Source organism: Ixodes scapularis, unplaced genomic scaffold, assembly GCF_016920785.2.
Source record: "Ixodes scapularis isolate PalLabHiFi unplaced genomic scaffold, ASM1692078v2 PGA_scaffold23__2_contigs__length_901104, whole genome shotgun sequence".
Classification (NCBI taxonomy): domain Eukaryota; kingdom Metazoa; phylum Arthropoda; class Arachnida; order Ixodida; family Ixodidae; genus Ixodes; species Ixodes scapularis.
In genome coordinates, this window is record NW_024609850.1 from 381361 (window position 1) to 393589 (window position 12229).

The following is a 12229-nucleotide window of genomic DNA, read 5'->3' on the forward strand; positions in this document are numbered from 1 at the left end:
GTAAATACGGTATAGTCGGTGACAGGTCAAGAACGAAGTGGAAGCTGCTCCCACCCCTTTCCACTTCAGCGGAGCGAACAGTGGAGAGGAGCTCACCTCTCGCGCGGTTGCTCTGCCAAAGTGGAAAGAGGTGGGAGGAGCTTCCACTTCGTTCTTGACCTGTCACCTACTATAGTCGGGCATCCTAGGCATTAGGTGCTGCCGGTGCCGCTTTTGGACACTTTTGGCAACTGTTGCATGCGTGTTGGAGCTGACACGCCCCACATCCGAGAGAGCAGTGCTGTCAGCACTCTCAACCCGCCAGCGGCCATTGGTGATCTGGCCCGGGTGACCTTCCTTGTCAGTGTCAACGTACCCAGTAGGGCAGTAGAGTGAGATAGTTGTGGAGGCTGACACATGCCCAGACAACGGCCTCCAAGGTCTTCGCGGATGCCTGGATTGGTTGTCTGAATATGCGCCAACGCGCCAGAAGTATCCCAAAGGTATTCTCAATGACGCGCCTTGCTCGAGAGAGCCTGTAGTTAAACACTTTCTGTGGTAACTTCAGGCCCTTACGAGGAAAGGGGCGCATCAGATTTGTGAGCAGGGGAAACGCCTCGTCCCCCACAAACACAAATGGGAGCTTCGTCCTTGTGTCGGGCAGGTGCGCTGGCGGAGGCAGGCCTGCTGTGTCCGACAGGATCCGCTCGCCCATCTCGGAGTTGCGGAACACACCGCCATCGCTGTACCGCCCAGGCGGCCCGACGTCCACCAGGGTGAACTTGTAGCTCGCATCGCAGCAGGCCATCAGCACAATGCTGTGAAAGCCTTTGTAATTGAACGTGTCGGAGCCTGCACCTGGTAGAGCCTCAATTGCCACGTGCTTTCCATCCAGGGCCCCGACACAGTTCGGGAAGTTCCACTGAGTGCTGAAGCCTGCTGCGATGCGCTCCCACTGGGCAGTATTGGGTACCTAGAAAAACGGGAGTCCACAATAAATTAAATGGCATCAGCAGCTAATGATTAAGTTTTTAAAAGCTTCCAAGTTGTGGAACTGTATGACTGCATATTTTTTGGAGCTTGGCTTTTCTGCTAGCTGTTTAAACACTTGAAGAGCATAGGGCCGGCTATCAAGATCAAACAAGTGGGTTCCTCTGAAATTTTCATAGTCAACCATTTGTATAAAAGCTGCAGCACATATTAAACATGCCCTCTGAATGTATCTGTAACCATGTTGCCACAATATCATTCTGGTGTGAATTGATGAAGAGCTCGCATCCCCATCAATGGTTGCTGCTCTCCTAACGAGGATATGATGTAACCTAACTCGGGACTGGGGCATGAAAGAGAAAAAAACTTATACATGGAAGAGGGTGAATAAAAGGGAAGACAAAACTCGGCTAAATGAAGTGGTACTGAACTTGAGAAAAATTGAGACATTTATGTTTCTCTGTAATGCGAAATTGGAGCACAGCTCTTAAGGTGTTCCGATTTGAATAGGTGTTTTTTTTTTCTACCTGTAAATAATGCATAAGTACACACCACTTATTCAAAATAGGTAATTGCGTGCCCTCTATAACACCTCCTCCCCCTCTGTACCCTCCCCTCCTCCTCCTCCATATCCTCTTCTTTCCTCTGCACCCTCCTCCTCCTCCCTCCCCTCCTCTGAATAATATAGAATATTATATTTTTTCTTCCTCCTCCGGTTATGCTGACGCCGACGGTGATGGCGACGCCACGAAATGCGGGAATGGGCGCCTAAGAACTGCGCTCTAAAAACACTTAAGTTGTCTTTCTTTTGCCCCAGGACCACGAATATCTAAATTATTTTTCAATCTAGAGGGTCTCACTATCTGCCTAATAAGCAGCTACGTGCCCAGCGAGAGCACCAACACATCTCAGTATCTTTATTCTGGAATACTTTTTTGAGCATCTCTGCCCAGCCCTGCTGGTGGGAACCGAGACCACAGTCGAGGCTATGGGGCTGTAACTTCAGGATCGTTGGGGACTTGACAAATGTGCGCGTCATAGCCCACTAAACTGTGGGACGAGGGACAGCCCATGGCTTCGACAGATTTCAAAATTATTTGCCGGCCCTTTCTTAAGGGTGAGGAGGATGTAGGACTCAAAAGTACATGACAGGCGACGAATTCAGACTTTTGGCTTCTTTGGAATTTGACTGAAATAACAACTGTCCCCTATTGTGTACACAATGTTCATATAATTCGTAAAGTGAAATAAATAGTATTCTATTACAAAACCTCTCCCTAAAGCCACCTTCTTCGTGCACCACCTGCCAAGCTTCCACCTCAAGGAACAAGACAACATGCAAAATCAGTTGGACGAAGCAGTCCACCATGAGTGCCACCTCCCGAACAAAGCTGTGCCACAGCTCTGATCCCTTCGCATAAAATTTCTGTTCAACATTTGTGCGTTGCTGTGGAGTGTGTAAACGTCAGAGGAAAGTGAAATGTAGAGACATTCAAATATTTTCAAGCAAAATTCGCCTTCGAGAGGGTGATCAACACCCGACTGACGAAGTATATCGAAAGACACTCACTCTTGGCAAACACTCAGTTCGGCTTCCGGCCACACACGTCTACACAGGACGTCCTATGGATTTATAAGGACCTACTGGAGAACCCCCAAAGGGTCAGACGCTCTGCATCGTCATATTGTAACTGAACGGGGGGCTTTGACAACGTCACACATGCCAGCCTACCTCGAGGGCCTGAACGGTGTGCAGTGCGGCAAAAGAATCTACAACTACATGAGAAGCTTTCTGTGAGGTGACAGGCCACTCTGATGCTCGGCACCATCACGTCCCAGCCAATCACCTTGGCCAAAGAGAGACGCCTTAAGGCATCGTGCTGTCCCCACTCCTGTTCAACCTGGCCATGCCAGATGTCCCGGCAAAGCTAAACAAGATACCAAGGATCAAACAAGCCACCTATGCTGACGGCGTCACCATCTGCTGCAAGACGGGCAGCGACACCGAAGTCGAGGAATGGCTGCAAAGGGCAGTGAATGCAGTCGCGGCGTATGTGAAGAACAGGAGGCTCGAGAGCGCTCCGGAGAAATCGAAGCTGCTCGTGTTCCGCAATCCCTGGAAAAGGTCCATTAGGATCATCAACATCAAACTCGACAACCAACCGATACCAAAGCCTAGCATGGTCCAGATCCTAGGGCAGAATATTCCCCAGGGCAAAGGTACCTAACATGGTGGCTATTCGGAAGCTGGCTACCTCGACCGAACAAGTGGCTGGTATGCTGTGAAGAACATGCAACAGGAGGCACAAACTTAAGGAGAAAGAAACGATCCAGCTGGTGCAGCCTACCTTGCCCTCACAGTGACCGAACTGGGAGAGTTGAATGTCACGATTAAGAGGGCCTTCAAGCGGGCACTGGGAGAGCGAGAGCATACACACCGAGCGGCTCGTGGAGTTGGGTGTACACAACACTTTGGAGGAACTGAGAGACACACAGATTGCAGCACAACTCAAACGGCCGGACGGGATGGCCAATGGCTGCTTGGGAAGCTGAACTTGGAAGCTCATGGGAGCCGGGCCCCTTCATCCAAGGACCTTCCTCGAGAAGTCGGAGCCAGGATCAAGATCAGTAGAATACCGAAAAACGTGCATCCGGAGGGAGCCACAGACAGGAGAAGAGCAAGATCCGAGGCCCTGGGGCGCACGTGGGATTGCAGGAGCGGAACCGCATACATAGACGTGGCCCAGGGACACGACGGAATCGCAACGGCGGCCATGATGTCCTCGGACAGCGAGAAGACGATCAGTGCAGCATCAGTGAAGAAGATCAAGTCTACAACCCCCATTGAGATGGTGGCCATAGCTCTGCCCGTCACTTGGAACCCGAAAGTGACTGTGCTTACAGACTCTCAGGCAGCGTGTCGAAACTTTGAGGCGGGCTCTGTCGGACCCGTAGCAGCAAGACTGGCTCGAAAGCACCCACCGGAGTCGGTACATGTCGTGTGGACACAGGGCTACATAAGACGCAGGGGGAACGAGGCGGCTCACGCCACGGCCCAATGTTTACTTCCCAAACGGGCCTTCCCCTCCCGCTGCGACGATGCTGACGACGAAGCATCATACTCCAAAAATGCCACACGACTCGCCAGGTGGCGATTCCCTCTTCCATATAAGAATCTCTCGAAAGAAGAACACGTTATACGAAGACTGTAGACGAATTCACAACCAGCGCCAGACAGCCTCAATGCGTGGTACCCGTCGTCCCTCCCGTCTCCCGCATGCACACACTGCGGGTGCGAACGAGCCGAGGCTCATCTCGTCGTGTTGGCCTGTCAGAAGATCCGAGGCCTAGTGCCATTCGCGAATTCGAAGACAGAACAACGGGAGGCCGCGTTACGCAGCAAGGACCTCAACCAACAGCTACTGCTGCAACGAGAGTGGCGATAGCGTCCAAGGCCGGTGGAGCCCCCGAATAGGGCAGCCACCCATCGTTTCCCTTTTTTCTATATTCTTATTCGATTCAATAAGGGAGGTTTTTAACAACAACCACACTCGTCTAAAACTTGAGTGTACAAATCGTCTCTTGGGAATGTTTACTGCACAACTAGGCTGGTGCACCGTGGACGTAATGGGGCACAAAGAAAACAGATATTTTGGTGCTAGCACCAATCTATGCATGAGCATATAGAAAAGAAAAGGAAATATGCCAAGAGCATAATTATACTGTGATCCGTAAGATTTTGATGCCGCCATGCAAACAGCCAGCTTTTATGGACGGACGCCATTGTAGTGACTCGTGTCATCTATCTGTCACATGACGGGTTATCCCTAACCTCTGGACCGGGCTTCTACGCTAAGGTCAAGGGTCCATTCAGCTCTCCCATTTCACATTGACGCAAGCATTTGATCGCAGCTGAATAGCGGTGGCTAGCCATGCCACGGGCAAGATGCCTGGAAGATGGGGGCCCCAGTGAAATTACGGAATGGTACAGTTGTCACAAAAACTGTGTGAAACAATCTTGACCTGTGCAGATTTCTTAAAAGGGCCTGTTCATAACATGACGAATCTGATGTTTATACTGTGTCGACCAATACTGCACAAGTGCGATAAAAGTGCTAACCCAACGCAGCTCTAACAAAATGAATTTGCAATTTACAGCATCCCTATTGATATTGTGTCGGCACGAAGCCAAGACACGGTGGGCAATTAAGCGGTGGCCAGCAGAATCTAACTACCTCTTCCTACACCTATAGAAAAAGTTGGTATATCCCGTCACATGATTGAGTAGTTAGAACGGTAACTGCTCTATACTCTGCTGCACTAACAATGTGCAGTGCAGCCAGAGTTAAGGTGCTCTTGCGCCACCCAGAAGGGTAAACACCACTCTGCACGGTGACTCTGCAGCGTGCAGATCTAAACTGACAGTTTCTGCTCACATGAGGAAGAGAGAGGCGAAGTTTATCCTCTTGATTAACTTGCAAATGTGGCTTTGGCGGCACAGCACGCTGGAGAGAGAGAGTGCGGGATAGCGCTTGCCCGCCATAGCTAAGTACTCCAGTGGCAGTGTGCACTTACATTGTATGTCGCTTTGCTGTGAACCTGCATTTTACTTCTTTTTTTTGGCTTTTGCCGAGCATCTACATTTTACGTCACATTGTGGCTAGTGAAGATGGCGGACGTGTTCAGTTTTCAAACTGGAACAATCTGATGTGACGAGATGTTTCATAATGTAAATTGAATAAAAGATTGTTGCACAAAAGTATGCGTGGTTTCCAGCAGAGCTTTTGACATTGAGGGCAAGGCAGGTGGTGAAACTGTTGGTTAAAAATGTTATACAGTGGCATACATTTTGTTTGTTCACTCAAAACCACAAAAGGATTTAGAAAATAGAAATATCTTTTGGCAGCAAAGTTTTTCTACCTTAAAAGAGGTGAACATGGGGTACCTACAGGGCGATAGAGGGGTTCCAATACTGCACGCAGGGCCTCGCAGGTCTCTTGGATGATCTCACTTGCGGTAGACCGGCCTATCCGAAAGGTCATCGCACAGATGGCCTGGGATGCTCCATGAGCAAGGTACCTGAAATGTTAACAAGCAACTGTAGCCTAGACAAATGCAAAATGACTGGTTGCAACTGCAGAGAGAGGTTATATTATAAGCATTATACTACATGTCGCAAGTTGTATGTGATGCGGGCAGAGGCATGTGCATATGGCTTCCGAAAGCACCTAGTATGATCACTCGCTCAAAACAAATTAACTAAAGTGACGTGAGGCTCCCAGGCATCAAACCTAGGGCCCTTTGCGTAACAGCCAAGTGCATGAGCCACTCGGCCACGCATGCGGCAATATTTAGGTCTCTCTGTTTACTGTACCCCTCTTGAAAGCAATGTCTGCTGTGCTTTCAAACACCGTTGTTTCGTTTCATGTTCGCTAAACTGAACCATCGTGAACAAATCCACTAATATTATCTATTAAATCATTAGTCCTTAACAACAGCTGAAACGAAGAAATCAGGATTTTATTCTTCCCTCGGCCAAAGGTGAGGGGACGTCGATTGCACCACTTGAACGAATAGGTATGGGCCTATTTTTGAAATAGTGCTCACGTCTTGTGTGACAAAACTCGTTAGTGGAGCAGTAGCTTTCAGTGATGGAAGTGCTGCGCCAATTGCGCCAAATTGCGCCAAGGACGCAATCCTGCTACATGTAGCGCCAAAAAGTCATTCTACCGAAGAATTGCGCCATGCCTGCGCCGAGATGAGATATAGCAATAAAAAATAAAAATTGAAGTCTTATCAGAGCGCGTGGCGGTACCGCGGTATTTTCCGCGCCGCAACTGTTACGCAAACCGAAACTGCAAGGGCACATTATCATCATCATCATCATTGAAAGGAACAACGTTAGTAACATCTGAGACCAAAGCCGCAGAGACTAAGTGAAGAACCATCCCACTGAGCAGCCTGTTTAAAAAAAAAAAAGGCCGAGCTTGTGGATGTTTTCAATATTGGCCCGCCCTGTTCCCGTGCGCTAGCTACCAGCGAAGTCAAAGCTAGTGCGAACCTAATCCTCCGTGCATTCCTGACTCGCGCGCGGGCTCGTGCAGCGTGGGTACCGTTACGGGCTCCATGCGCGCGCTTGTAGCTTCGGCTGCGCTCGCACCGAAGCTGAAACGAAGTATAGTTGAGTTGCACCAAACTCTGCATGTAGTGCTGGTAAAGCCTCACCGTCCTTTTCGGAGCATAAAGCACCGCGCGACTCGCGAGACTGCGGTGTCTGCTCTGCGGATGTCGCTTCTCTGTAGCGCGTCGATGCATGCCGAGGAGCGGACTCAACGGGTTAACTCGCCGTGATCCGATCGTGACTTCGCCAGCAGCATCGAAAATGAATCGGAATTTTTGAAGCGAATATCAGATACCGCAATGTTTGAAGCTGCTGCCCGGAAGACAACTCTAATCTGAACTAAAACATTCCACAACAGTGAGGGTCGTTAAATGCTGCTGCAGATACCTTAAAAGAAGTGCAGGCTGATAAAACTAAATATCCTGTACCATCAGAACTCAGTGTGACATATTTAATTGTATTTTTTTTTATCTGACGAGCAGATAAACTTTATTAAAAAAATGTTTTTTTGAGGTTACTTTGTTGAATCTTATATATCCTGTCTTAAAAAGGCGACATTCGCTGTGTTCCAATAATAGAGATGGGCTTTATATAACAATGCTGCATTATTTCATTTTCAAGTAATATGCCAACATATGCCGGATCCTGCTCCAAAAGGGCCACTACTTGCTCCAAAACAACATTTTCCCTGCTACAAGGCCTGCTCCAAAAGGTCCAATGGCACTTCCATCACTGAGCTTTGACATACCTGATTGTCAGGGCCAACCTTTCAGCTGGTGGTATGGGCTCCCTCCAGAAGGTTGTCTCCTTCTATAGGCTGGGGCCGACCAGCGAGAGGAGGTGGTCGAATCTGCAGACCAAGAGGTTTTAGTGCTATTGCAATAACCATGAATGCCTCGAGACCTATAAACCAGGGCATTTCATAATTGTTGCAAACAAAGATAGGAGGCTCTGCTGTCTTATTTTGGTAAGATGGCGACCCAACAGTTGCTGTGCATTAAAAAGAGAAAGTGTCAATTTAAGTGGATGTACACAGCATGAACACGACATCCGTCCTTTTCTGCAATTTTCTGAGACGACACATTCAGGAGCCACAACTTCAAATCCTTTGAATAGTGCTCAGAGTAAGCGCGGTCTGCCACATTAATTGGATGATCAATAACCTTACAATTTTTTAAAAATAGATAAAATACAGATTGCTTGTTTGTGCTATTCGCACTATGGTGCAGGCACACAATGCACAGTGTAAATAACCTTAATTGTTATCTTTCATTACTCTTACTACATACTGTGATCGAATTATGCACTTTGTAGAAAGTAATGCAATTCCTCGAGCAGGACTAGGCAGAGAAAAATCGAGGTTTGCAGGCGCGCTAAACTAAGAGTTTGGTTCTCTGAACTGGTGAAAGTGTGTTAAGTAACATTAGAATGTAAATAATGTCTGGAGACTGCACTCCCAGTTATAACCTTCAAATGTTCTCAATAGGTCTGCCTAACACTTACTACTTTTTAAAGATAAAAACCTTGTGCCGTCATCCCAAATTCAACATTTCGCAACTACATCAATGACATGCACTTCTATTGCATAAATAATTTCGTGTTATAGATACGCTCGTGCACTAGTCAGACGGAATTCCTCATTTGACTCATACATGAACACTGCTGAGGTGTTCTGAAACGTAACGCCGCCACTGAGTAGCGCCGTCACTGAAGTCAAACCGCCGAGTAATTGTCGACGATTTAAAACAGAAGTGCGCGTGATTGCAGGGAAGCCAAAACAAAACTCAGTAATGCTATGCGACCAGCAAATCATTTTTGACACCTCTTGCAACTTGCAAGGCAACTAGTAATCCAGCTGTATTTCTAGCGGTAGCCACAAGGATAGTGCCAAACCCTACAAAATCGGGTGACACCGTGGCAGCAGAAAACTAGCGATGCAAATTCGGCACCTCCATGCACCGCAGAACCCTACATGAAAAACTGGGACAAATCCTTCTGACCAAAGTTTCTTATACATACTCACCTCTGCCTCGTCATTCTGAAGTAGAGAAAAAAGTCTTGCCCGTTGTCCAAACGCATGTCGCGAACTAAATGATGGTATTCACCGAAAGTTTCGCGGGAGCGGAGGAGTGATCGAACCCACTCGCGGCCGGGGTGGCGCCGTCGCTGGAGCAAGATCATCGCGGTGGTAGCCCGCACAACCAGGGGCCAGTTCGTCTCACTGCCGGCCTGCGCAATGTAGCCCCGCACGCAGTCCAGGAAGAGATTCCTGAGGTTTTCTGTTTGTTGGAACCTCGACAACCCGGGGGGACACGGAAAAGTCGCGACGCTACCGCTGGACGCCGCCATGTTCGTTGTGATCATAGTTGCTTGACTTCATTCGCTCTGCAAGTCGCGGTTTCGATTGGTGCGCCGCAAGAGCCGATAGCAAGCTCCTATTGGTTCTTGACTGCGGCGGACGGCGCTTCGACGCAACTGTGTGTACAAGCTCTCCGCAAGCGTACTCCGCATCGGTCCGCAGTCGCGCTTCCGTAGCCGAACGCACCGCAGTCAAACGCAAGTGTCTGAACTGGCCTTAAGGGAACAAAATCCCTCCTGGCCACAATTTTTTACCATTCCGGCCCAACTTTATTTAATTACTTATTTATTTATTTACCATTCTGATTCGGTCCTAATTCGGCTTAACATTAGGTTTGTACAACAGGGCTCCTGGGTGGTGCTTGGCACTGGTGTGTTTTGTGGCGGCCCATTTAAGGAAGACCTCTGAAGACTATCTCAAGAATCAAGTGGGACTCTGCCCAACTTCAACTTAGAAGAAGCGCATTTCACCGGCCGCTCTGCTCGGCCGGGGGGGCTTCTTCGTGCGGCTTGCGTGGCGCGGCGGCGCGCATTGGCGGCACGACACTGGGGCAACAACCCTCTTCTATCTTTATCTTTCACTCCCCTTCCCCTACCCCAAAACAAAGGTGACATATTGAGCTTCCGGCTCAGCAACACTTCCTTTGATTTCCTCCTCCCAATACTCTAACTAACTCACCCACTGTACGCACTGCCGCTACTAACACTCACAGAGAACCAGTGGAAACTGCTCAAACGGATGCAACGCACTGCACTTCGCGTCTGCCTCGGAGTCCCCCGCACGGCCTCCTCGCGCCACACACTGAACGATGCAGGCGTCACCACGGTAAGACTCGCAGCGGCCGAACGAGCGATGCGGCACCTCATCCGGATCGGTGAGTCGAGGGGCACAACCGGGCTGCCCGAGCGTATTTTACAACGCACACGGTCCCAACTCGCCGCGCACGCGAGGGAACTTTTTCGGATCGCGGGCGGCCCGGGGAACAACCCTACACCACCACCACCGAGCGAGGAGCCTCCGCTGCGAGTCGAACTGAACGCAGGTCTCGATGCACCAAAGAGGCACATGGCTGAGACGACGGCGAGGCAGCACGCGGAGCATCCTATCCACGAACACTTCCTGGGCTGGGCGAAGACGTTCACGGACGGGTCTGTAAATCCGGCGAGCCACTCAGCCAGCGCCGCGGCCGTGTCGGAGGACACCGGCCGCACGGCCGCCGAGAGGCTCTCTTTCCAGGCGACCTCCACGACAGCTGAGCTGGCGGCGCTGATCCTGGCACTGTCCATCGTCGACACCGAGGGGCAGCCAGACCGCCTGGTGATACTCTGTGACTCCAAGGCGGCTCTCGGACTCCTGAAGAACCTGGACAGGGCCCCAGCACTGGCCAAGGTGGTGGCCCAAAAAGCCATCGAGCTGCAGCGCCGGGGATGGACGCTGGCCTTCCAATGGGTTCCTGCACACTGTGGAATAGCAGGTAATGAAAGAGCAGATCGCCTTGCCGCCGAAGCGCAGGAGGATCCTGCCTACCCGATCTCCGAGGTCCCGGCCTTCTCCGATGCACGCCTGCTGGTCAGAAGAGTAGTGGCAGCCCGCCACTCCGAGCTCGAGCACGGGCCCCTGCCCCCGAGGCCCCCGAGGAACATACGGCGAGGCGAAGCGGCGGTGATCCACAGGCTGCGCACGAGCAGTGCCTTCACCCCCGACTACATAGCGAGGTGGCGAGCCGACGGCGACCGAAGCTGCCCGAGATGCGCGGCGGCCGTCGAGGACGCCGATCATCTCCTCCGCGAGTGCCCGGACTTCGGCGAGGAACGTGAGCGATTGTTTCGTCGCTACATCACTCTTGGATGTAGCACGAACAGCTGTGAAACTCTAATCAGACCGCAAGGTAAGGCGGCGCAAAGTGCCCTAACAGCGCTCGCAGGATTCCTCGTCGAGACGGGGCTGGCCGGCGAGATCTAGGCTGCAACGGTCGCGCAAGAGACGAAGGAGCTGTAGCAGACGACAGCCGCAGAGCTTCGGGGAAAGCTCACCCCACTGGGAAGGCCTGGCCTGGCGCTGCTGCCCGCCCGCCGAAAAAGCTCCTCCTTTCCCTCCTTCGGGGAAACACAGTTTCTCCATGATATTGTAGGGAGTGCGCAGGCGAGCTGGTGGAAATTAACGCTTTGTATGCGAAGGTCGATTGTCTTCTGGAAGAGAGGAGCTGGGATGTGTTGGTGAGGGGCTTTGTAGGATTGTCAAGGTCGTTTGATTATTGTGGTGGAAAGAGATGAGTGCTTTGTTATCTTTTGGCTTTGGAGGTCGCGAAGGTTCTGTGGTGAAGATTGTGGAGTGTATACACCACTGATCTCAATGACAATTGCTAGATCGCGCTTGCCGCTCCCGCAAGTGAAGCCACCGGGCTTCACTCGCTTGGGATACGATTTGCCGTTTTTGCTAGCCTTTGCTGCGGTTTTCCAGCGTGCTGACGACACGTTTTCTACTCGTTCGTCGTCATTCGCCGAAGAAGTTTTTTTGAAGACTCTGTGTATTGTTGAGACTTGCCGTTGTGAACACGTGGAAAATTTTACGAAAGTGCAGTGTCGCAGGAAAAAGGCACAACGCGTCGAAAGGAAGGGCTGGCGGCGTGTTCAAAGCTTTCTTGGCACGCCGAAGTGCCGTGTCTCTGTGCCTTCGCGCGCTTGGATACCGACCAAGAACCGACTTTTGCATTCTCCCCTTTGTGTATTTTGGTTCATGGTTACCCTCTTCCGCTTTCTTTCAATGTGTAGTGCGGGTTA

At 50.6% G+C, this 12229-nt stretch overlaps 1 protein-coding gene and 1 pseudogene across 1 annotated transcript; one reads left to right on the forward strand and one right to left on the reverse strand.

Annotated features, from left to right (window-relative positions):
• Positions 1 to 293: 293 nt before the first annotated feature.
• On the reverse strand, positions 294 to 9705 carry LOC115314652 (annotated as a pseudogene).
• A 422-nt stretch (positions 9706 to 10127) lies between these two features.
• On the forward strand, positions 10128 to 11706 carry LOC121836293 (the record flags this gene model as incomplete). The annotated part of the gene is made up of 1 exon (XM_042291156.1): positions 10128 to 11706. A coding segment is annotated over one exon (1284 nt), but the record flags the coding sequence as incomplete, so codon positions are not given.
• Positions 11707 to 12229: the final 523 nt, after the last annotated feature.